At 33.5% G+C, this 25,607-nt stretch overlaps 3 protein-coding genes and 1 long non-coding RNA gene across 10 annotated transcripts in view; all 4 read right to left on the reverse strand.

The window, feature by feature from the left end:
- Window positions 1-328: 328 nt before the first annotated feature.
- Window positions 329-3,966, reverse strand: LOC106672139. Of its 6 annotated transcripts, none has more exons than XR_001341210.2 (11): window positions 3,843-3,965; window positions 2,684-2,886; window positions 2,474-2,617; window positions 2,080-2,402; window positions 1,849-1,951; window positions 1,614-1,774; window positions 1,406-1,532; window positions 1,119-1,340; window positions 887-1,050; window positions 564-825; window positions 329-493 (listed from the first exon to the last, which is right to left on the reverse strand). It is a non-coding gene; the product is annotated as an uncharacterized LOC106672139 (long non-coding RNA). The 6 variants fall into 6 exon arrangements; XR_001341209.2 differs by having other exon boundaries at window positions 1,849-2,019; XR_002909914.1 differs by having other exon boundaries at window positions 1,614-1,739; window positions 1,849-2,402; window positions 3,843-3,966.
- Window positions 3,967-6,929: 2,963 nt separating this feature from the next.
- On the reverse strand, window positions 6,930-15,751 carry LOC106672141 (sperm-tail PG-rich repeat-containing protein 2-like). Of its 2 annotated transcripts, none has more exons than XM_014403318.2 (12): window positions 15,555-15,751; window positions 15,160-15,266; window positions 14,975-15,082; window positions 14,510-14,638; window positions 14,208-14,444; window positions 14,061-14,150; window positions 13,095-13,242; window positions 12,855-13,018; window positions 12,705-12,785; window positions 12,501-12,636; window positions 10,382-10,506; window positions 6,930-7,195 (listed from the first exon to the last, which is right to left on the reverse strand). In XM_014403318.2, exons 1-12 carry the CDS (start codon window positions 15,652-15,654, stop codon window positions 7,019-7,021), a joined length of 1,602 nt encoding a protein of 533 aa, XP_014258804.1. In that variant the 5' UTR covers window positions 15,655-15,751; the 3' UTR covers window positions 6,930-7,018. The 2 variants fall into 2 exon arrangements, with proteins under 2 accessions (XP_014258804.1, XP_014258805.1); XM_014403319.2 differs by lacking the exon at window positions 6,930-7,195 and adding an exon at window positions 10,152-10,318.
- Window positions 15,752-18,110: 2,359 nt separating this feature from the next.
- LOC112126335 (neuropeptide SIFamide receptor-like) lies at window positions 18,111-18,746 on the reverse strand. The gene has a single exon (XM_024225234.1). It carries the CDS (start codon window positions 18,744-18,746, stop codon window positions 18,111-18,113), a length of 636 nt encoding a protein of 211 aa, XP_024081002.1.
- Window positions 18,747-22,789: 4,043 nt separating this feature from the next.
- The window catches only part of LOC106672086 (neuropeptide SIFamide receptor-like), a 76,094-nt gene continuing 73,276 nt past the window's right edge, over window positions 22,790-25,607 (reverse strand). Inside the window, exon 4 of the mRNA XM_024225235.1 lies at window positions 22,790-23,062. Within this exon, the coding sequence (XP_024081003.1) occupies window positions 22,790-23,062 (273 nt within the window). The remainder of the gene's footprint in view (window positions 23,063-25,607) is intronic.

The following is a 25,607-nucleotide window of genomic DNA, read 5'->3' on the forward strand; positions in this document are numbered from 1 at the left end:
CTCCTTGTTTTACTTTGTCACCAACTTTGTGTACAAATACTTTGAATCTAAAATTTCTAGCGTTGTATAAATTCATTTTTAATTTTTTTTCTTTTATTATTTAAACAATGTTTATAAATCCCAGGCCCTGAAGATGATCTCAATAAAGCTTGAAACAATACGATAAAGAAAATGTTTTCTAAAAACTATGTCACACTAGACGGCCTCTCATGATCTCCAAATAATCATTTAGTGTAATGAAATTTACAGCTATAGTACAGAAAAAATTAAAATGCTAGGCATAATCATAAATTGCAACATACTAATTATTATTTGAAAAAAAAAAAAGTTTAAAATATTATAAGGGAGAACAACTTTATTTTTCATACAGATAGAAACATACAAATCTTTGCCTTCTACTTTTAGTCCAATGTTTCAATGTCAATTGTTTTTATGGTTCTGTGTGTCACGAGTGTGTACTTTATCGTTACATCAGCGTGTTGATCCCTTAGAGCTGAAATTAATATGAAATTCGTAAATATTAAATCAACTAAAATGTTTTAGTTAAATGATAGGCTATTTACTTTAAAGGATGAAATGTGAATCCTAGCATTCCCCAGCATCTTAGACAATGTCTTATAATGCTGCAGGTCGTATTTCTTCCTTGGGTTACAATATGTCACCAGTGTATGAAATAGCCGCTTCGATCAACACTCGCACGTTTCCAACGGCTTTCATTCCAATTATCAAATTTTGTAAGTAATTTAATGAGTCAAACACTCTGAAGACATCTCTGGAAGCATCATAACCTCAGCAACTTTTATCTGGGATTGAATGAGGCCAACACTAAAAATATGTTGTACTTTTAATTTTTCTCGTGTTACATTATTTATTTAATGAAAATTACCTAGTGATTTTTTCCGTGACTGTGGGTTCTACTTGCAGACGGGAATTTACCTCTATAATGTAAAATTTGTTTTGCGCTTCGACTAGAAATTCAAAGATTACTGCGTTTTCATACCCTACGTGTTTTGCCAGCTTCAGTGCACTTTCAAGTATTGTATCAAGTACCTAAACCAAAACAATTATTATACGATGATAAAAAAAAGGATTGATATTTCAGAAGATAATTCATTTACCTTTGATTCCAATTTTGGTGCGGGGTCGATTTCAACCACTTTTTAGTGTCTCCTTTGTACAGACCAATCTCTCTCAAATAAGTGGATGTTTCCAGCTTTGTCTCTGAGAAGTTGCTCGATGATATGGCTGGGTTTTTCAATAAATTTTTCAATGAACGTTGTTCCATTGCCAAAAGCATCTGTAGCTTCAGAGCTTGCTCGTCCGAATGCTTCTGCGACATCCTACTTAAAAGCAACAATTTGAATACTATACAGTTCAATTAAAAACCGAACATTTCTTCTGATACCTTCATTTCCCTGATGACTCGCTTTCCTCTTGTGTCGCCACTAAAAGCCCGTTTGATATTGCATCGAGCCCATGTTTCTGGCACAATTTGACTGCTTCATCTGATGTTTTAACTGGCCCAGGTGTACCTGAATATAATAAGACAAGAAAATTGATTCAAACTTTTTTTTTTATAAAATCTTTTTACTGGACTAGAACAATCAGCATACCAGAGTCAGCGCTGCCTGTTGCGTGGTAACTTTATCTCCCATCTGCTTGATAAATTTTGAGGAAGGACCAATGAATCTCAGACCTGCATCTATAGTGGCTTTTGCAAAATTGGCTCTGAAAGAAATCTGTATCCAGGGTGGATTATGTCAACACAGCTTTTCTTCAATTTGCACAAAGTTCAGTTACTAAGACTTGCTAATTAACAATAAACAATGTAAATGTTTGTATTCTTACCTTTGCAACTTGAACGATTTCAGGTATATTACGATGGGCCTGGACATTCCTATTACTTATTTCTCGTCTGCCTTTTAGCTGAACATCTGCATTTTGTCATGATCTGAAAACATGGCTATTGATTTTTTTACCAATTCAGCACAGGCAAAAAATACCCTGATGGCAATTTTCCTGATGAAGAGAAAAATTAAGCTGTCACATCGCAACTTTTTAGAATACAAAATCTTTTACCTCGATTGTCCACTAAAACATTTTTAATCAGTCCACTTTGCTTTGTGAACTTGTTGTCCATCTGATGTGACAGTTCTCTTAAATAGGTGTCGCAGAAGCATTTGGGCGAGCAAGCTCTGAAGCTGCAGCAGCTTTTGGCAATGGAGCTATGTTCATTGAAAAATTTATTGAAAAACCGAGACATATCAAAGTACAGCTTATCGGAGACAAAACTGGAAACATCCACTTATTTGAGAGAGACTGTTCTGTACAAATGAGGCACCAAAAAGTAGTAGAAATCGCTCTCGCACCAAAATTGGAACCAAAGATAACTGAACAATCTTCTGAAAAATCAATTAATTTTAGTCATTTTATAATAATTGTATGTGATTTGGTTTAGTATGAGATGCCTTACTTGAAAATATGCTGAAGCTGGCAAAACACGTAGGCTATGAAAATGCAGGAACCGTTGAATCCCTGGTTGAAGCGCAAGACAAATTTTACTTTACAGAGGTAAACGCCCCTCTCCAAGTAGAACACACAGTCACAGAAGAAATCACTGAGTAATTTGCATTAAATAAGTTACCCATGTACTTGTATTTTTCTCGAGAAAAATATTACATACTTTTAGTGTTGACCTCATCCAATCCCAAATAAAAGTTGCCGAGGGTATGATGCTTCCAGAAAGTCTTCAGAATATTCGACTCGTTAAATTACTTTCCAAATCTGATAATTGGAACGAAAGCAGTCGGAAACGCAGGAGTGTTGATCAAAGCAGATATTTCATACACTGGTGATATATCAAACCCAGCAAGGAAGAAATATGGCCTGCAATATATAAAAAGAAAATTATTAATTAAATGAAATTTTATAAGGAAGAAAAATAGGAAATTTATTATTTAAAAAAAAAAGTAAAACCAAATCGGATTCCGCCTTGATCAATTAGGCTTAGTACGGACTAACTAAAATAATTGTTTTGCCTCTGTCATTTGCACATCTAGAATTTTGATAATTTTTTTTTTTTTGACTTTCGTAAAAATGTTGCGGTTTAGTCCATTGATATCTTTTTAGCCCGCCATTTTAAAACAGCTGCAAGTATCACAGTGTGGGTTAGGGATAACAAAAGAATGAATATAATTCTTGTAATTTTGTTATTATGTAAATTAATATGTAATGAAATTATTATTATGTAAATGTTTAATTTTTTGAGGTTCAAATGTTTGATATGAGTACCTACGATATTTATGACCTAGTGCTATCAAAAATTTTCCATCAATTTTACCATCAGAACTTTGTAACTGCTTTTGTGAACCCTGAATCAATTCTACTTTTGAATTAATCTACTTCGTTACGCTGTCTCTCGTTCCGAGACGAGCTGACCTCTGAATCCTGATTATTAGGAAACAGACCCCCTAAAGGTCTAATTATTACCGATTAATTAAAACGCTTTTTGTAAAAGATGATTCTACTCACAATTTTTTTCTTTACAACTGCCAGATTATAAGCTTAAAGCTCGTGATCAGGAAAGGAGAAAAATGAAATAAAAATAAATTGAAATTACATGTTGAGGGAAGGGCTTGTAACTCATTTCAGTCTGATTACGAGCTTTAAGCTTGAAATTATTTCTATTAAGTAAAACGTTATTAATTAAACAGGAAAATAATTATAATTAACATAAATTAAATTTCCTTTCTAAATTTTAAAACTAATTTAACTTTTTTTATTTAATTTAAATAAACAGGACTTTCATCTTTAAAAAAAGAAAATGGTGGATTGGTACTTACTATTTAATTATGCTGCGAACCATTGCTTTTTCAGCGAGCTTTTCTTAGCACCTAACAATTTAGGTCTCTCAAGCACGAATGGGCTTGATCCCCGGACTTTACCCTAAAAGTGGGGATCTCTTTTTTTTTTTTTAAAGCACTTACGACTAATCATGATGTCTAAATAACAAAGTTGTCACTATGAAATAAATACAAAATTTCTCGTCCTTAAAGTCCTGGAAAAACTAGTATTATTAAAACAATTTAGAAATTTTTTCCATGGAAAATTTGACGATGTATCAAAGCTATCTTGCATTAAAGATGATATTTTTGGGTGAAGTCTTTGCCAACGATATCTATTAAGTCGTCTAACGGAACGTCCCTGAAAAATTTAGCATATAACCCTCGTGTATTTATAAATTCTCATTAGAACCCTTGTTTAACGAAAAAAAACATTTACTCGGATCGGCATAATTATGGAGTAAAACATCTTTAAATTTGATAAAATTTAATCTTATCCTGGGAAATCTGAAATATTATTTTTGAAACTGATCCGGACATATTTTCAGACAATAAAATTTTTCTTACATCGATTTTTGTGACGGCTAGTTATTTCATAAATATTTTTTAAGAATTTAAAATTGACTCTGTATTATACAGTTTTAAAAAGTGGTTAGAAATTTAGAATAATTTTTCGCGAATGCGTTTTGGACATTTTTTTATATGGAAATATGAATGTCTGTCTGTCGGCTTTCGAACTCAGAATCTGAGTTTCATTAGAATTTGAAGCCAATTTCGGAAAATAAACAGACTGGGTTCGTTTTCGCGGAAACCGACGTTTTGGAAAACGGATTTTTGTCCGGTTTTATTTTCTTCATTTTCCGTTTTTGTTTCCGTATCCCCCGTTAGTTTGAGCTAATTTATTTTGAGCGACGCATTCCGTTTTTGTTTTTAACTTTTTTAGATTTCAAGTCCGGCTTTCTTTTACGCGGCCTTTTTGAATCGTTGCTCAAAGACGTTCATCGTATTTTTTACACGACGGTATTGAAATTTTGTTCTTTGAGCCGAATAAGAAATCACTCTTTTCATAGTGGAACGACTTGAAATGAAATAACGCAAAAAACAGACCGTTTTTCTATAAATACGTCTACCTGTGGTTATTTCAGAAAACTGCCAATAGCAGAAGCAAAAACCAAACTCAACCTTGCAGAAGGTGAAATAATTGCAATGCAATGAATGAGTCTTCTCAAGAATTTGACAATATCTTAAACAGCTATCTGAGCATATAACACCAAACAAAATAACTTAGATCTGTGTATGTGAAATTTTTTTGAAATTTGGTATTTGCGTTCTTTAATATTATGATTGATGAAAACAAACACCACAGATTTGTTAAAACCTTATTAAAAAAAGCAAATTAATCAATTTTTCACTACCAGTATCTTATGAAAATTCCAATTTGTTTTACAAATTAATTATAATGACCCAACACAAGACTGAAAAGACAGTAAACAAACCGACATTATAAATTATTAAGACGACTACTTGGCTCATGACCCAATATTAGACATTGAAAACAAACTTTTAATTTACGGGACGATTAGACCTCTCTGAGCGTATTGTGAAGTGTGGGGCTCAACCAAAGATTCTAATTTACACCGTCTCCACTCTAAAATTCTCCTTCAATTTATAAATGCTCTTTTTTACATTTAACGATCTACACATCCCGTTTGTACATGAACCCACTATAAAAAATTTCATCAGTCACTGAACACACACAGTAATCTATTAGCACGACATTTATCACTTCCAAACCTGAAAATCCTCCAAGAAGATTGAAGAAAAGTGACTCCGAGACCTTTTCATTGAGTGAAGATTGAACAAAATATCAGTTGTGAAGGAGTGAGGAGATTTCTCCTACAAGAGACTCAAATGATAAATTCAACATATATGAACATACTTAATACAATATTTGTAGTTGTAAATATCAAATAAATATAATAAAAAAATTATGACACTAACCTATTCAGAATTTGTTGCTTCACAACAATTATTTTTTTTGTGTGCTTGCAAATCATTTGAATAAACTCTTTTTATACATATTACAATAATTGTAAGTCTGTTTATCCTGATCTGTAAATTTTTACTGTGTGTTTTGACATTTTATTTTGTGCTGTAAATTATTTGCAGAATTGTCGTAAAGTCCACATTTGTATGCATTTGCAGGAGGAAAAAGCCGGCCTAAAATTTTATTTGCATTAATCAACTTTTCATGAGTAAGCGCACCGGCACAATACAATTTTCGAGAAATGAAAGGCATCTTGTTTAAGGCCCCATTTCAAAAAATTCTAAGCACAGTTAAAAAAATAAAATAAAATAAAACTTAAAAAGTTAATTAATTAATTAAAAACCAAACAAAAAATTCTAAGTGTTTCCTCTTTTGTTTTGCTTCAACAATCTTTAACTAAAGAAATTTTCTTAACTTTCAAATTTTAAAAAGTAAAAAATAATAATTAATGTCAGTTAACTTTTTAAAATTTTAAAACCCCGATATAGCCTTTCGATGACTTGAAGCCCGGGTCAGCATCCAGTAAAGTTTGGATTTTTTTTAATGTTCTTCCTTGACCTGATCAAAATAAGCAATTGTCAAAGCTCCCATTCCTTGTACTTTAAAAGCTATCGATTAATTTGAAGTTGGAACTAAATTTCGACAGTTTGAAAATAGAGTGTCAAATTGCACTAAGTAAATTTTTTTACTAATGATTTTTTAATTTTAAATTGTCCTCATTTCTCATAAAAGAAAAAATATTTGCTTGAATAATAAATTCTACTTTGCAACTTCATGTTGACATAATTTCTAGACAATCCTTCTGGATTATACTTTCAATTTGTCTTTAGATTATTTATCTGTGTTTAAAAAAATTAAATAATTAAGAAAATCTATTAAACTATTAATTAATAAGTGAATAGACATTTTGAAGCTGTGATTGTTCAATAGTATGTAGAATGAATTATGTGTGTAGTTATTATATTATTATTGTATTTAAAACGTGATGTTAGTAGTATAGTATAAGGATTATAGGGAGAAAAAAAAAGAAGAAAAACATCCACTCTGAAATTTAATTTATATTTGTGTTTTCTTCGAACAACAAATTTTGCATCTTTAACTTTTAAAAAAAGGGTATTCTATGAATTGTTCAGAAACAAGTTTGGTAAAACTTCTTTGTCGTCCCCGACCTAACAAAGAAACGCAGGATTTTCCTCGGGAGCTTCGGGCCAAAATTGCCCTGCGTATTGAACACGTCCTTCTGGTTAAAGGTCACATTGTGCGTCGTGTACGCTTTGATCAAAGCGTTCGAATACAACGGATGGATCTGAAACAAGAACAAGTTTTTTTTTTTTGGTAAAGTAAATGAATAAAAATTTGTTGTTTTTCACTTCTCGTCGATACGGAAGATCACATTTCATAGAAAAGATAATTTACACATTTTTAATTAACTAATGAAATGTATAAAACCCCTGAAACATCAACAAGAGGTGCTTAAACAGAAAGGAAATTTTCAGCTTTTCAAACCCCTGATGAGTACTGATTTTAATAAAGTAAAAACCTTGACTTCATTAGTCAATCTAGGAGGAACACAAGATTCTTTCAACATTTTTTTTTTCTCACGCAAGAATAATTTATTTTTACTAATGGAACTTAATAAAAATGCAAAGCAGCGTTTCATTCTTATTTTCTTGAAGAAAACTGGATAAATTTTAATTAATTTCCTTGATTATAACAAGTTTGTCTTGAATAACATTTGGAAAGGACATATTTGACCTAAACTAGCAAGGATTTTTTAAAAATAGTAAATTGTCTTCATGATAGCCCTTCTGGTTCACCTTCTTCTCTCACATTCCATATGAGAAAGAGTTTCAGTCATATATTGGAACTCCAATAACTTTTGATTTGTTTAACCTTTTTCCAAACTCAGCAGGCGGACGATAAAATCTTAAGCATAAGCATCCTGACTCACCAGTTCTTACTATAAACAAAACTACTACATTTTAACGCTACTTAATTAATTTTTTAAAAATATTTTATAACACTATGTTCTAAAATATATAATTTTTAGACTTTTTTTAATGCTAAAACCACTGTTTGCCAAGGTATGCTGCATGTTTAATAATTTATTTATTAAAATGTGAAAAAATAAATCTGTTTGATGTATAGATCAAAGTGGTCTTGTCTTTATTCGATGTTTCATTTTTAAGGTCTTGTGCAAGTATTTTATGCATATTTCTATCTTAAGTAACAGCTGCAGCAGTCTATCGTTTTTCTACGAATATTTAATGCATGTCAATATATTTTCAAGAATTACTTCTCTTCTTAAGATTGGCGAATCATGGTACTCGAGTGGTTAAGACATCAGGCTTTTGGTTGGTAGATGGGTTCAATTATCATCATCACTGCTGGTTTTTATGATGGATATGTGTTTTATGATAGGTTGAGCGGGATCAGGTCTCAGATCCTCAATTCGATCTGACCCCCTTCAAAAATAAGATTGTTTGGTGGAAGAACACCTAGCACACTGAAGGCTCAGTTTACACACGTGTTGCAAGCTCCCAAATTGGAATGGGGTAAGCAGAGTGCAGGATGAACTTCTCCAGTTTCTGGTATCCATAATCAATTAGAAAAAAATACTCTTTCTCCAAAGGGGGATTTTCATCATTATCAAAATTTCTTAGCTTTTGATGAATTTTCCTATGGAAAAACTAACGTATATAATTAACATCAACAGCAAGTAGTTCTGTGATGTAACATTTTATTAATTTTGACCCAGAATAATTTTCCTTAACAAAAAAACTTCAACTGATCAACTTTTTAACTTTGTCTGCAGAATAACATCAGGTCTAGCCATGCAACAAAACAATTTAAAAGTCATAGGGCCTTGAAAACTTACATAAATAATCATTAAATTTTAATAATTTATTATTCGAACAGTAATTGAAACTACCGTTATTATTTAATTAAACTGAAAATAAGTATTTACTTTTAAAATCATAAGGACCCAATTACTATATAGACACTAGCAAAAGCAATTGCAAAAAGAGAAAAAAGTGGCTAGAAAAACTATAAAACTCACCAGGAATCATTGGCATACAATTGCAAATAATGGGCAAAACTTGGGACAGATGGGTGAGTTTCTAATTAATTTAATTTGAACCACTTATTTTTTTTATTTTTACAAGAAGAGAATACTTTTATTTTATGTGTGGTGTTTAGTGACCGTTAGTTAATTTGGAGATTGTGAGATGCGGTCTGGTGTGACGTAGGTTTTAGAAAAACACTTTCTTTATCGTGTCAATGTTTCGAGCTTTATTGAGATCATCTTCAGCGCCTGGGGTTTATAAACATTGTTTAAATTTTAACAATACATTTTTATATATGTTACATAAATTTTATATCCTACATGTATGTGTAAAATTTAAACAATGTTTGTAAATCCCAGGCTCTGAAGATGATCTCAATAAAGTCCGAAACGTTGGCACGATAAAGAAAATGTTTTTCTAAAACTTATGTCACCTTTTACACATACATATACAATGTAAAATATATGTAACATATATAAAAATGTATTGTTAAAATTTAAACAATGTTTATAAATCCCAGGTGCTGAAGATGATCTCAATAAAGCTCGAAACGTTGACACGATAAAGAAAGTGTTTTTCTAAAACTTACATCACCGCATCTCACAATCTCCAAATAATCTTTTATTTTATTGAACACATAAAATCAAATGTAAATAGAAACCAATAAAAAGCTTATGATTATTACATATATTGCTATATGTAAGCAATTTTTATCTTCTTTTTATTTCAGATGTAATTGTGAATGGCAGGAAAAAATATCAATAGTTTAAAATAAAATTAACCGATTATAAAAATTATATCTGTATCATGACTTCACAGGTGAATAAAGCAATCACCAACTATTGATCCTGACCATTTTTTTATTGCTGGAGTTATTGGTTCAGATGTATGATTAATAACTATTTTGGGCTAGTTAATCCCAGGCTTTGCCTTGGCTAGGAAAAGTTTTGTTATCATACCATCTTTCATATATTTGTTTAAAATTTTAAATTATTTAAGCCCTTTTGTGTCTTACTTCTTATGCCTTGGATAACTTTGTGTTTTGGGAAGAAATCCATTGTTTCAAAATTTAAATTACCGTATTATTAAATTTAATGGGAAAACCATAAATGGTTTCTTGTTTATTTACTTTTTTTTTGTATATTACCTACAATAATAAAATGAAGCCAAAAGAAATTAAACAATATTTTTATAACATATCTAATTATCTATACATTCTATACATTTAGCTATGAAATAGCTGTGGCTTTGATCCTTTGTTGTTAGTTATAATCTGGACATCTGAAGGCAATGCGTCAAATTATTATAAACCGGGATCATGAGGTCAAAAGCGTGGTACGGAACATCTTTTTTAAAATCCTCTAGAAGAATGACATCATGAAGAATCTAATTGTAAATCCATTAGTGTGTTTAAGAGTGCTTACTTCGTAACTTGTTGGACCAGGAGGAGGTTTGCGACAGCGAGTGGACTCGCCGACATCACGGGCGATGATGATGTTATGCGGGCTGGGAAGCACGCCGTCTTTGCTTGGAAAATAGGAGTTTGGTGCTGAAAATACAACAAAGTACAAAAAAAAATTAACATACGCTAAATATTTAAAAGCTGTTATTTTTGTTACAAAAAATAGGTTTTTTTTAAACAGACAATTTTTTTAATCCTAGGTAGTTTGAAAGTTGGGCTATTTTTTATATGCTGCCCCCTTTGCTGTAGAACTAACTCATTGACATTCATTGCTTTTCGCAGTACCTCCACACACTACTAAAAATGACAAAAGAACTCTAAAAAAACAGTAGAAAACTGGTTGAAAGCAAGACAGACCAAAGCTAATGAAAGCATTAGGTCTTTACTGACATTACAATGAAAATATAAGTACAATCAATAGTTGCGCTATTTTTTAGCCGGTAAAATTTGGCTTCAGTGCCATCTAGATCCTTCTGGAAAAATAAGTTGAACTTTGAAACTTCAGTATATTGCTGGTAAAGTTATAAATTACTGTTGATGGCTTGTTGAAAAAAGAATATTGAATACAAAGATGGTTGATTAGTTTATATATATCTGAACCCACTGTTGCACTTACCAGTAATTTTTTGGCCTGAGATATTGCAAAAACAAACTACAACCAAAATAAATGCAATGCAAAGTCTAGCTTGTTCATAAAAACTCTAAATTTTGAATTACAGAAAAATCAATCCTTACATCAAACCGAAAAAACAAGCATCAAGGGTTGAAGAACTTATGAACAATCCATGAATTGAATAAGAGCCTGGCATTATAGAAATAAAAAGGTCATTCTTGTAATAATGATTAACCAATATTCAGCAGAATTTTGGACAATGTACAGGCTTGTTTGCCCTTCAGAAGAAGCACTTGAACACAGAATATTTAGGGACTAACCTTTACCTAGGTTACTAAGTATGAAGAAGACGAAATTGCCTCAAACGTGAACAAAAAAAGCTACAATTGGAGTCGAAACTATTCTATAAACAAAAATCAAATCAGAAACTCCTTAGAACTTTCAATTAGCTCTTTAATGTTCTGCATAAATATGTAAAACATGATACCCAGGCACTAACCTATACGTACATTTCAAAGTCTAAAGAATCTGAAGAAATCGCCACAAATTAAAAAAATTAAAAATAATCTAAACCATTTTATAAACAACAACCAAATCAGAAATGCCTTACCACTTTCAATTAGTTCTTTACAATTCTAGAAAAATATCTGAACACAGAATATTCAGGAATTAACCTAATCATAGGTTCTCTCAGTCAGAAGAAGAAGAAATTGCCACAAATTATATATATAAAATAAATTAGAAGGAATCCAAACTATTTTACAAACAAAAACCAAATCAGAAACTACTCCTATTATAATTAGCATTTTGCTGGATCTTATGATGGTTCTAGAATAGACAGACAACAGGAAAAGCATAAGGGTTTTAATCAAATCCTGCCAGCCTTAAAAAAACGTAATGAACAATCACTTCCTGTTTTAATTTAACACAGTGAAATGATTTACTATTCAAAATTGTTTTGAGAAATTCATAAATTGTGTTTTACTGTAATCCAGGATACTTTGAACTGAGAAGTCCATAGAAACTTATCTTTCACAACCACCTGAAGAACTTTTATTACCAGACTTCATTACTGATGTCAAACTTTCACCCTATCCTTATCAACCTACTGTCAAAATGTGCAATGAGAAATCCACCATTCTATTCTTGTCAAAATATTAATGCAAAAATTCACAGACTATGCAAAAAAGATTTGTAATGTAAGCATTTTTGAATGTCTTAAGACAAATGGCTAAATTAATTGAATTTATATAATTTTCCATGTTGGCCAAACAAAAGGAAAAGTTTCTTAAAGTTACAAATCTTACTCTTTGAGTATCATTTACTATTCTTATTATCAACATTGCTAATATTGATTTAAGCATATGTGATATCATGCACATCAGAATGTCCAACATTAAAAAAAAAAGAAAAAAAGAGGATGTTTTAGGCAATGCTTTTATGCTCTTAATGCCACATTGAACTTTACCTGCATTATAATCTGGCTCTTTGATTTCCATGATCCTTTTTTCGGTGTTGTTAAAGGAGCGTTGAAGTTTGGCATGGCTGCAGTGGCGTGTGTTTGTACTTGGATGAATGTCGTAATCAAGAGGAGAAGGTGAACTCTAAAATCGAAATAATTACTCATTTTTAAAATAAAAATACGGAAGAGGATGAAAATTTATTTACATACCTCACATTGCTTAGGAAACCTTGGCGTTTTTGAACTCAAGATTCCCAGTGGCTCTTCACAAAACCGTATTTTCTTTTTAGGCTGGAAAAAAAACAAAACAAATTTATTAATTTAAATAAAATTTATGTTGATTTATTGACTGTAGCGTACCCGTGTGTCGTATTCAAATGGCGATGGCGTTTCATTTTTCAAATTATGTAACGATCTTTTCGCAGTGTTGTTAAAAGGAGCGACAAATCCTGCAGAGATCGGTGGCAATTTTTTGCAAATATTAAATGTAATCGTATTGTACGTTGGGTTATAATCAGCAGGACCTAAGTAAAAAAAAAAAAAAAATTGCAAATGAACATTCAGATCTATGTTACAATTTTCAATATTATAGGTACTAACCTACAGGGTGAGTTTTCAACTTTGGAAAACTAGACGTATTATTAAAAGGTGGACGTTTCTTATTATTAAGACACGTAACTCCAAAAGTGTCTTTAATATAAAAGGACTGTGGTGAAGGTTCATCAGAACAAACGGGCGATTTTGCACGCTGAAAGTTACAAATAAAATATAAATAACTTGTATAAGAACTACATTTCTGTAAAAATTCTCCTTTGATTGCTTGGTTTTGTAATTTTTAATTTATAAAGTTACTATTAATGGAAAATTTCTAGTTTTATGGTTTTGTTTTGTTTTTCAATTTTGTTATACTTTGTACTTGTTATTTTATTATAAATAATGTTATAATTATAATAAATATTGTTTGGTTGATTTATACTTAACTCTGCACACACATGTACAGAGTTGGGCTTATGACTTCTTGCAGCAAACCACCAGAATTTCCCAGTTTTGGTTTTGGCAGTCCAGGTCTGTACTACTGTTAAAGTTAGGCTCCAGGGGCTGTCACCAGCTAGGTTATTTCAACCCACAATGTGTGCCATTTTTAAATTTACACACGCTAAATTTGTCACTCAAGCTAGTGAAGTACTTGATATTCCTCCATCACCCTTTATTAACTAACATAACTGAGGGTCGATTGGGGTACTCAATTATTATGCAATCGGTCCTCTCACACTGAACATTCAAGCTAATAAATACATTCACTCTTAGAATGTACGAAAGAGAACACAAAATAAGATATCTAAGTACTATATACAATAAAACTCACTGTTCAAGCACAATTATCGTACCAGTTGGTATTCCTACATGCTCTCTATATAGAGCCAAAGAATTAAGTGGGACACATCAACCTTTTTCTACATGTCGGAAGTTATGGGGTTTGGTCAGTATTATAACTATATCTATTATGTTATAATTAATATAAATATGTTATTAAAATAAACAAAATTTATGCAATAGTGAAAATACCTTTGCTTTTGTAAATGTTCCTTTTACATTAAAAGATTTTTTCTTAAAAATTGAAGGATCAACAAATGTATCAAAGGGGCCAGGCAAACTCTGAAACAAACATTTTATAAATTCTCAGAGAGACATAAAACAACGAAAACTTTTTACCTCTTTTTTGCTTTTTTCTAAAGTTTTTTCAATGCAGTTATTAATGCTTTCATTTCTCTGGACCTCCTGTCTCACGCTCCAATCCCAAAGCTGTTGTGGAGTCGGCCCTGATTCTTTGACGTAATAATCAGCGGGGCTTGGGAGATTGCTCTTTGAAATGTTCAAACGATGAGTACTCGTCTTGCTCATGCCCCACCGAGGCCCGGAGTACTTTTTACAACGCAAAGAATTTTTATTCTGAAACAGACATGGTTGGTTAAATTTCCAGAACGCGTTACGGGAAAACAAAATACTCGTCGTACTGGATAATAAGGCTCTCTAATATAAAATGAGATCTTTTTCTTTTTAAAACGAGGGTTACCATCGGGTATTTTGTAAGAATTGGTAGAAGTGACCGGACAGCCATAGCGAGGATAATGCCCACGATAAATCTGCAAATAAAATTATGGAAAACACAACAATCAAAAGAAAATAATACAAAATATACAATATTAAATTTTATTTTATTGCAAAAAATCAAGATTTTAATATAAATTGATCATATTTATTTTTTATTGCAGAATAAATAAAAGTTTTGTAAACTTTCTATTCTAAATGCAAAATTTATAGTTAAGAACCCCCCCCCCCCCAAAAAAAAAAAACTAAAATTTTAATTAAAAATGTTTTCTGTTAACAAGATTACGTACAGGTCAATGTTTTTAAAAGTAATCTGAAAATAGAAAATAAACTCTTTTCAATTTAATATTTATGGTTGTAATAAGACTCACTTTTCCCTTGGGCTTAGCCCGGGTTTCATTATTCTTTTCAGGTGGGGGTTCAGTATTGTCTAAATCTCTAGTTTTTCTGGCTGCGGTATAACGAAGACTACTACCTCCCTGAAATTAGCAAAAAAACAAAAAATAATAATAATTACAATTTTTAAGGATTATTTTGAAGCAGTTTGATGACTCACTATTATTCTATGCTTTCTGTACTTAATGTTGTACTTATTTGGACCAGGGCTACATATCACTGGCAAAGATCTGTGGCCAATTTTAAATCTAAATGGAACAGCTTCCTCTGTAAAATAATTTTTATCACAAGTGAATTATTATTCAAGAAAATAAGAGTTTATCTTATATCTATAACTTCTTGTATTTGTTTGTATTACTGTATTGTATTATATTGTATTTACTGGTTACAGTGTAGTTATTGTTGTTTTATTTTCTTAATAAATTAATATTTGGTTAGTTTTGTCTTGTGGTGAGCGAGGAAAAATTTTAAATAAACACATTAAAGTTTGATCCAACCAACCACTTCTGAACTCTTTTCAGGTATAAAGTAAGTATTAAATATTGTTAAACCGACGTTTTAAATCCAAAGGATAGTAGATGACATAGGTGTTGGGTCCGACAAAAGGGTTTTCTTTTTTGGCGGTCGTAAACTTTCTTTCGCTGCGAAAAAGCATTTTTGTTTTTGGTTGTTCAAAGTCTAACTACTCTACTAAAAACAAGAAATACTAATTTCTAGTTGAACTGATTTTTTTATTTATATTTAAAAGTTCATGTGTATGGCATATGTTTCAATAAAATGAATTACATCCAGTTCATGGAGAGTAAAAATAAATTCAAATTCTGTGCACACGAAAAAAAAAATCTTTCATTTTTTTAGAATTATATTCCAAGTAAATAAAAAGAAAATATAGTTCAATTCTATAAACACAAAAATATTATCAGTATTGACAAAAAGTGCTAGAGAACAAGTACTTCACCATTGATGAATGATATATAAATAGGAAATAATATATAAGAGTGTGAGTTTGTCTAGATTTAAAAATTGCATGTTAAGGGCTGGAATGACCTAGCTGTTGACAGCTGCTGGCATCAAACTTTGGTGGTTGGTCAGATAAGACTTAGGTCTGACCCTGGACTACCAAAACCCAAAATAGGTGGTTTTCTCCTGGTGCAAAATAAATTTTTGTAGTGCTTGGCAGCAATTATTTAAAAACTTATATGCTCCCAATCGTACGTAAGCAGTACGTATAAGCAAGGATAGACAGACCAAGAAGACTATGGTAACTATCAAACTATAGGTTTATCTTCCCACAGACCACAAGAGGAAATATCACAATAAAATGGTTTATGACATAAATTCATTGCGAATAATCTGGATCTCAGTATGTCTGGATGAAAAATAAATTTCATTGCTACTGCGAAGCTTTCGACCTATTTTAATTTCATCATCATGGCAAAACAATCTTAAATATTTTTTTTTTTTTTCAAATCCAGACCATACCGACATCCAGATTATTCATGAGTAAAAAAGTGGTTTGTACGTCTAACACTTTATGTAGATTAATTGAGTTTGAATGTTTCTCTTACAAAGTTTCATATACTTAACTAATATAGCATTTTTCAGTCAAATGAAACGTTTTTCAACCAAATAAAACCTTTTTTCAATAAAATGAAACTTTTTTCAATCAAATGAAACCTTTTTTCAATCAAATGAAGAAACCATTTTTCAAGCTAATGAAACCTTTTTTCAATCAAATGAAACCAACCTTTTTTCAATCAAATGAAACCTAAAACCTAATGATAATAATTATGTAGAGGAATAAATAAATGACATTATAGTACTAACAATAATTTATATGATGATTGAATATTAATATTACAATATTTGTATCGTAAGGCTTAGGTACAAGAACATTTCTTGTGAAAATCTGTATTTATCAAACTTTTCTACATCAACCCCGCTGAGGTTTAATTAAGTAGGATAGAAAAGTGTTTTTGAGTGAGCAACAACTCTCTTTTTAAAAAGATGGTTCCTACTCACAGTAAGTTGTTTAGCAACAATCTGGATTTCGAGCCAATTAGCTCATCATCAGGTTCAAGAGCGTTTTCGCATTGGTGGGGGTATCAGCGGGTTCACTTTTGCAATTCATGTCTAGGGACGTGTTTGTAGAAACCCTTCAACCTGATGATGGGCTAAAGGGCTCGAATTCCGGATTGTTGCGAAACAACTTACTGTGAGTAGGAACCATCTTTTTAAAAAGGATTGAACTCCACACCCACTCAATCATTCATAATTTCTATCAAAGAAAGATGTTGCTTGCTAAAAAACACTTTTCTATCCCACTTAATTAAACTTCAACGGAGTGGATGTAGAAAAGTTAGATAAATACAGATTTTCACAAGAAATGTTCTTTTACCTAAGCCTTACCATTCAATTATTGTAATATTAATAGTGAATCATCATAAAAATTATTGTTAGTACTATAATATCATTTATTTATTCCTCTACATAATTATTATCATTAGGTTTTAGGTTTCATTTGATTGAAAAAAGGTTTCATTTGATTGAAAAAAAGTTTCATTTGATTGAAAAACAGTCTCATTTGGTCGAAAAAAAGTTTCATTTGGTTGAAAAAAGTTTCATTTTACTGAAAAATGCTATAAATAAATGTTGAATTAAAACCCAAGAGTGTTGTTAGTAAGTAATTTACAAGGTGATACGGTAGAACATCAATTTTTCAACTTGTAAAATTAAAACCTTTTAATGACTTACATCACTCTTGTTAAAAACAAAAACAATAAATTTAATAAAATAATTTTGTAATCTTACCTTTATTAAGAAACAAGAGTCTTTTTGCACAATTAAATGAAAGCTGCGTATTCACTAATGTTACAGATTGTCACAAACATCAGGGCTATCGTCTAATTTAATTTAACTCCAACAATATTTCATTTTAAGTAATTATGTAATAGTTAATGGTTTATATTACATTATTTGTAAGTGACAATATATACAGTATTAATAAACTTCTTAAATAGTTTTACAAGACAATAAAGACCCGTTGCTCCGAACTGGTGGATCCTCAACCATGGACCGTGTTCTAACCAAAACTAATAATATTTAATATTTTCAAACAAATGTTCCATTGCAGGCGAAATCATGGTAGTTATTTTTAAAAGCTTCCTGGCTCAGGAGGAAGTTGTTGTTTTGGAGGATGGTGGATGGTGTCCTCAGCGACATGGTCCTCAGATTCGGATCTGGCCTTTTCGGTTTGATCGGAACTCCGGCAGAAATGGTCATTCTCTTCACGGGGCCTTTTCTCACTGTATCACGTGAGCTGATGGTCATCTGGCTCCTGTAGTCATATCTGAGAGTCGAGCAACAAGACCTGCTCGAGAGTACGGCTTTGAAACCGGCTCTGAACTTGCGGTTGAAGAAAGCGTAAAGGATAGGATTGATGCAGGAGTTTGACGCCCCCAGCCACTGCGCCACGGGGAGGAAGGCATGGATCAGCGAGTCCTCGACGCCCCCAGGGGTTAACGGACCACCGAGTTTGATCCTGGTGAATATCAAATAGAGAGGGAGCCAAGAGCAAGCAAACAGTATTATCACCACCATAAGCATCTTGATGACTTTCATCTTTGAACGCTGTATCATGTGCTCGCCATGGGCTTGCGGTTCGCCCGGAAGTTTCCTGCAGCACACCCTCCTCCAAATCAGCAGATAACAAATTGAAATCAGAACCAATGGAAGAATGTAGCACATTACCAAATTTGCCACAACAAAGTAGACGTTCTCACTCACTGGTGTGGGCCATGTTTCTAAGCAAGTCTGAAACAAACAAACAAAATTTTTTTAAATTTATTTCAACTGTGATTTTTTCTCAGAAAACTTAGTTTGCCTATAATTTTTTTCAATAATTTTGATTTTATGTAGTTTTATAAAAAGATCAGTTAATTAAATTCTGTTGTAAGGAAAAATGAATTTTAGATTTGGGCCTTGATTTGAACCGTGTAGGATTTGAGGGATCGAGAGGGTGCTGCCACCCTTTTGGTTCAGGGTTGAAATTACAAAGGGTGGATTTGCCCTCGCACCCCCAGAATGTGCGCAGATGCGATCCCCGGATCGAGCTTTTCTAGATATTAAAAAAAGGGAATAATATAATCTTGTGTTTATTTCAAATCATTTAGTTTGAAAAATTTTCTCGATTGCGTACAATGTAGGTTAAATATAAAGTTTCGCATTTGGTAAAACAATTGCCCTCTTCTGTCTCTTCTTGGAGTATAATACAAGCGCTTTTGAACGGGACTTGCTGCTTATTTTTAATTTAGTATAATTACTAAGCACGTTGTATACAAAAGCGTTCACGTCAGTTTCCGAGCATGTCCATTTGTGGCTAAAAATCTCTCCGAATTGCGTTATTTGTTAGAGGGCTCTTTTATGTTAACCCTTTTATACCCCGTGAAGTGTTCAAAATTTTACTTTACTAACTCAACACGAATTGTTTTGTCAATAAAATGCGAGTATTTTTTTGCAGTTGTTTCATTTTAAAAACATTTGGAACCTTTTGAATTAAGTTTCGAGTTTTTATAGACTGATTTCACTAAAAAAAGGGATGGCGTGAAGTCAGGGTTATAAACAGGGAGAGGCAAAACACTCGTTCCATTTCCACGAATTGGTCATAACTTTGAACATTTGAAAGAGAAATATCAGCCAGACAGTATGGAGCGAGAAAGGGGCTTTCAACTGAAGATGCTGCCCTTAAGTTATTCGAGGTAACTGAAAATAGCGAAATTAATACGTTTTGGGAATATTTTTCGACATCCAAGGCGCCTTCCACTCCGTTGAATGACAACATTGTTAAACGAGCTCAAAAGAAAGGGCATCCCTAAAAACATTTTCAAGTTGATCGTGAGCTATTTTAACGAAAGAAGGGCTGAGATAGCAACGAAGCAAACGGTTACGACAGAAAATGTCACAAAAGGGTGCCCTCAAGGATCAGTCCTAGGCCCACTTTTCTGGAACGTTGTCTTCAACGGCCTCCTGGAAAAGCTGGAGGAAATGGGAGCTCAGTTCGTCGCTTTCGTGGATGACTTTGTCACCATCATAGAGCCCGATACGAAGAAAGAGCTAGAAGAAAAATCAAAAGCAATGGTGACGGCGATCAAAACATGGTGCGAAGAGGCCAAATTAAAAATTGCTCCTGACAAATGCCAATCGCTATTGCTAAAAGGCAAGTTAAGTACAAGCCCCGTGATTAAGATCGAAGGGAAAAGAATCAAGCTGAGCGAAAAGGTAAAGTACTTAGGCATAGTTTTGGGAGAAAGGCTAAGTCCTACAAACCATGCCATCAAGATCAGAGAAATGACGAGATGCGTCTTCTCGAAACTAAGCTCGATCGCGAAATCAAAATGAGGGCTGAGTCCAAGGGCGCTCTCCATCACTTACAAAAGCGTATACCTGCCCATTGCCACGTATGGAGGAGCAGCTTGGGGAACAGAATTGCAAAGGGAGGAGTAGAAGCATCCCCGAGCAGAGTCAAAGAATAGCGCTCCTGAGAAAGACTAAAGCTTATAGGACACCCCCTACTCACGCCCTCCAAGTCCTTGCTTCCGCTGCACCAATAGACATTGTCCTCCACAGTAGAATTGCAATCCGGCAGCTAAGAGATGGAAAGGAGCCAACAATGGTAAATTTGGATGCGCCAGATAGGGAAAGGCTACGAACTGCACCTAGAAAGCAGATCCGGGAGATCCTTACAGTTTGGATAGACAACTTGTGGCAGGAAAGATGGGACAGAAGCACCAAGGGAAGGTTAACCCACGAGTTTCTACCCACTATCGAGGACCAAGCAAAAGCAAAGTGGTTTCAACCAGATTTCTGGATCACACAAATAATGACAGGTCATGGAAATTTCAACGCCTACTTGCACCAATTCCGTAGAGCTAACAGTCCACTGTGTCCCGACTGTGGAGTTGATGACAGGGTCCAACACAGATTATTCAACTGCCCCCTCCTTGAGAGTGTGAGGGAACCAATAAAGCTCCTCTTCCGCCACACTTGGCCACCGACCCTCAACCAACTGGTTAAAGAAAAGAGGACGTTTGAGGTCCTCAAGCCTGTTAGCCGAGCTATAGTGGATAAAGTACCTGATTAGTTTTTTCTTACTATCTTTTTTCTTCCTTTTCTTCCTATGATAAGTTGCTTGTTAGATCTTAGCGTTTCCGTGAACTTTTAATTCCGGGCTGGTTACTCCTTGTACCCATAATTGTTATTTATTTATTAAAATATTGTATTTATTAGAAAGTGTATTCAAAAGGATTAACCAGCAAGGGGGAGACCTATTAGATTAGATAAATAATAATAAGAAAAAAAATTTCCCTTCTTCCTTGGGTCTTCCCTTTCAGGGCAAGGTCGAAGGAAGACGTTAAGCACAATAAGATCCCATAAACTTGCATTCCATTAGAATTAGTTTAGTGGCCGTGGTCCGCCGGTATGGGGTCTCCCTTAGGTACGGCGGGGAGGTGGTTGGGGAAAAAAAAGAATTGGTCATAACTTGTTAATTTAAGACTAATGTCAACAAGCATCTGACAGAATACTATCGACTTTTTTGTAGGCAAATAATTTTTTTTAAATTTATAGTCTATACATATTTGTACATATTAGAAATGTGTGTGCGCAGTATGTTTTTGACACGGTAACAGCACTAACCCTAATGTCATCGCTGTTTCCGGAAGACCCAAGCCTTGAGATATGAGAAACCAACCAATGCTGACACTCACATTCAGTGGAGCAAGGCCTCGAGGCCATCTTCTACTAAAGCGACGTGGAGGGTTCTCCGGATGGGAATGTGTAGAGAGGGCCCGAGCAGTACGGTTAGGATGGATCGAGAGGTTGGTGTGAAACTTTTGGAATCGGGAAAGGATGTGTTAATTGCCAAAAGGAATGTTGAAGTTGTGACGTAGTTAAGACGATCCGTCTGAAGACTTTTGATTGCAAGGATTGAATGAGCTGGATGTCGGACGGCTTGGCAGAAGTATAGGAATGTCCAAAATTGTTGCAGAAGAGTTGTATAAGGTTAGTTTAGTGTTGAAGTAGTTGTCCAAGTTAAGACTTTTATAAGTCTTGTGCGGAGATTCCACGTCAGTCTGCTTTTTTGATATAGTCCTAAGTATTTGACTTGAATGGAAGTCGGCCTCTTTGTTGTTGATGTATAGTGGAAGGCAAGACTGTTTCAATATGAACGTACACTGCGTACATTTTTCTACATTCAGGATTTCCTACCCCTTTTTTCATCAATCTTCGATAAGCTCAAGGTATTCTTGGATATTAGAGGTAGCTTGGAAAGGATTCGAGCTAGACGACAAAATTACGGTATCGTACGTGTAGGTGGTGATGATGTATTGGGGTGTGCAGGTAGGTTAGCAGTATAGATGATTTAAAGGATAGGGCCAAAAATGCTCCCTTGTGGGGCGCCGGCTAGTATCGGTCGAAATTCCGAGAATTCGTTGCCGCACCGCTACTTGAGTTTAGTTGAAAAAAAGGCTTTTCTTTAAAAAAAGACATGAAACTTGATGTATTTTTGCCCATAAACTGTAACAAATTTTTGAAGTGTAACGTATGTTCAATCAACATCTGAAGTCGATGAAATTCGTCTGGTAGATTCAAACCAAAAAGGACAAGCAAACTAGTATGACATGAAAAGCAAACAATATGTATTTTTTTATATTTAAGCTCCCTAAGTGTCTCATAAATGGCGATAATTACGTTTAATACAGTAACAAAGTGCGTAACGGGCTTTTCGAGGATCAGGGGCCGACAATCAATTTTGAAAGGGCTCTTGTTATGCCATTAGTTTTATTAGTGTCGCGTTTCACCGTCATCGATACGATTCTGAATTTTGCCGGAGCAACCTTGCACAACCTCTCGGCATTGTCCGACGTTTCCGGACCGACAATGAAGCCCCGGCCAACAATGGGTTGGAATGTCAGCCGTTCTCCGAGGAGATTCCTGAAAAAAAATCCAAGGATGTCCCCGATGTCGCGTCTCCACTTACAAGATTCATCCATGTGGACGATTTTCTTTCGCCAATTAAACAAAAAAAAAAAAAAATTGAAGAATTCGCGACAACAACAAAACTGGGACGTCGTGATATTTTATTAGACAAAAAGAAGTTTACAAAAACGCGGATATTCGTTGCTAAATTAGTCTATATTGTACAGAGCATCGTGAAATGTTCTACATAGTAAAGCAGTTCACAATCCTTCCATAATCCGTAAATTCTACCTAACATGCTTCAGGGTGAGGTGCAGCAATGAGTGCTCGGATCCGCCATCCCACAAGGGTGTATTCTCTGTCTCATCGTGTTCACTATTTATAATGCTGATCTGCCAATCCATCCCCAACTCCCTGCCAAGCTGCACAAAATGCCGGCATATTATGTACGGAGCCGAATAAAGTAAAGCAGAACGATGCAAAAAGCGGAAGATGAAATTAAACGAGTAAAATGTCAAATCACTTTTTACGCCAACAACAAAAAACAATCGACATTCATGCAAGTCAAATATTTAGGATTATCCTAGACAGACGTTTGACGTCAAATGACCAGAAGATCGGACAACTAAGACAAATGCTAAGATCAAAATCAGACTGAAAAAAATGCACCTGCATACAGAGCAGAACTGTAAGGTATCACGATGCCTTTTAATTTCAACGCAACCAAATATTCCAGTCACAAGTACAATTAATAATTGTGATGACAAAATTACGGCGCGTTGATGCGACAGCTACAGTAACACTGTTGTGTAATGCATGTTTAGCCTAACCCAAGCCCCTTTATTTAAAAACAAAAAAAATCGTTTACATCAAAGATATTATATNAGGTTCTCGGAAAAGAAACTTCACCGTTAGAGTTTATTTGTTGTGAATTTAACCCTTCTATCTGTCCTGAAATCGTCTGTGACCTATAACATTTTGCCGGTAAATCAATTGCACAATAGTAACAATTTCGGTTTATCGTTAAAATATTTACCGGTGAAAGGAAACAAGTTACAATTTGATAATGTGCTTAAACTAATAATTAGCAGAAGAAAAAGATTATATCATCTTCAGTAATTCAAGGGAAACTTTTATCCTGTAATTATTTCCATTTGTCTAATTGTAAATAAAGTATTAAACAAACAAAAAACATTTTAAATCAACTATATGACTGTTTATGCTTTTTCTCAGACAGGAGAAAATAAGTCAAAAGAGAGAGAGAGAGAGAGAGAGAGAGAGAGAGAGAGAGGAGAAAGAAAGTCAAAAGAGAGAGAGAGAGAGAGGAGAAAGAAAGTCAAAAGAGAGAGAAAGAGAGAGAGAGAGAGAGGAGAAAGAAAGTCAAAAGAGAGAGAGAGAGAGAGAGAGAGAGAGAGAGAGAGAGAGAGATATTTCCGTTTTATTTATACATATATCACTCAAGATTTGGTCTCCGGGACCACTGTTACATCTAAAGTGAAATACAATCGTATATTTCCCTGACTCTACTCTACTTAAACAAACAAAATAATTTCTTTTCATACATCATTCATAAATAAAAACCATGTATATAAGACTAACTTGACAAAAACACAAATAAAAAAAAAGTTAATTTCTCCTTACTTAGATAATTATTTACAAAAGTACAAGTACAGACCAGACCCCCCCACTTGTGACAAAAGAAAAATTGCTATACGAGGTCTCATTTTACAAGTAAACAATTATTTTGATTTACATACGAGAACAAATTGTGTAGATAATTAAAGTAAGATTTTTTAAACTATATATGTTTACATTCATATGAAGAGACATTTTGTACTTTTACTTTTTTATTTACATAATTTAATTTATAACGATGATTAGGAGATCATGATGATGCTGTCTGGTGTGACGTAGGCTTAGAAAAACTTTTCTTTGTCGTGCCAACGTTTCGATCTTTATTGAGATCAAAACGTTGGCACGATAAAAGAAAATCTTTATCTAAACCCACTTCAAACCAGACCGCATCTCACGATCTCCAAATAATCATTAATTAACGGTCACTAAACACCACACATTAATTTACCACTTTTACACTTTTTAATTTGTTATGTTTTATACATAGAAAAAATATTTTTTTTTTGAGAGAGAGATGTTTTAGTTTAAAAAACGTGATTCAGATTCAAATTCTTCATCAACTATGATAACCCACCCATTTGATTCTAAAACTTATAAACCTTTTAATTTGTTATGTTTTATACATAGAAAATAAATTATTTTCTTTAGAGAGAGAGAGAGAGAGAGAGAGAGAGAGAGAGAGAGAGAGAGAGATAGGGAGAGAGAGAGAGAGATAGGGAGAGAGAGAGAGAGAGAGAGATAGGGAGAGAGAGAGAGAGAGAGTGGGAGAAAGGGAGAAATATAGATAGATAGAGAGAGATTGAGATTGAAAGAGAGAGAGTGAGAAAGGGAGGGAGAGAGAGAGAGAGAGAGAAAGAGAGAGTGGGAGAAAGGGAGAAATATAGATAGATAGATACAGAGAGTGAGATTGAGATTGAGAGAGTGGGAGAGAGGGATATATATATATATATATATAGAGAGAGAGAGAGAGAGAGAAAATGAGAAAGGGAGTGGGAG

The sequence above is a fragment of the Cimex lectularius genome, unplaced genomic scaffold, assembly GCF_000648675.2.
Source record: "Cimex lectularius strain Harlan isolate CLEC.00 unplaced genomic scaffold, Clec_2.1 scaffold93, whole genome shotgun sequence".
Taxonomy (NCBI): domain Eukaryota; kingdom Metazoa; phylum Arthropoda; class Insecta; order Hemiptera; family Cimicidae; genus Cimex; species Cimex lectularius.

Bases quoted from the DNA above. Each gene is read 5' to 3' on its own strand.
- LOC106672141 (XM_014403318.2), bottom strand. From the start codon at position 15,654: ATGCTTTTTCGCAGCGAAAGAAAGTTTACGACCGCCAAAAAAGAAAAC. The intron at 14,445-14,509 runs GTACGACGAGTA...TGTCTGTTTCAG, and splicing joins TTAGAGAGCCTTATTATCCA to AATAAAAATTCTTTGCGTTG. The intron at 12,637-12,704 runs GTATGTAAATAA...TTTCGATTTTAG, and splicing joins GGTTTCCTAAGCAATGTGAG to AGTTCACCTTCTCCTCTTGA.
- LOC112126335 (XM_024225234.1), bottom strand. From the start codon at position 18,746: ATGTGCTACATTCTTCCATTGGTTCTGATTTCAATTTGTTATCTGCTG.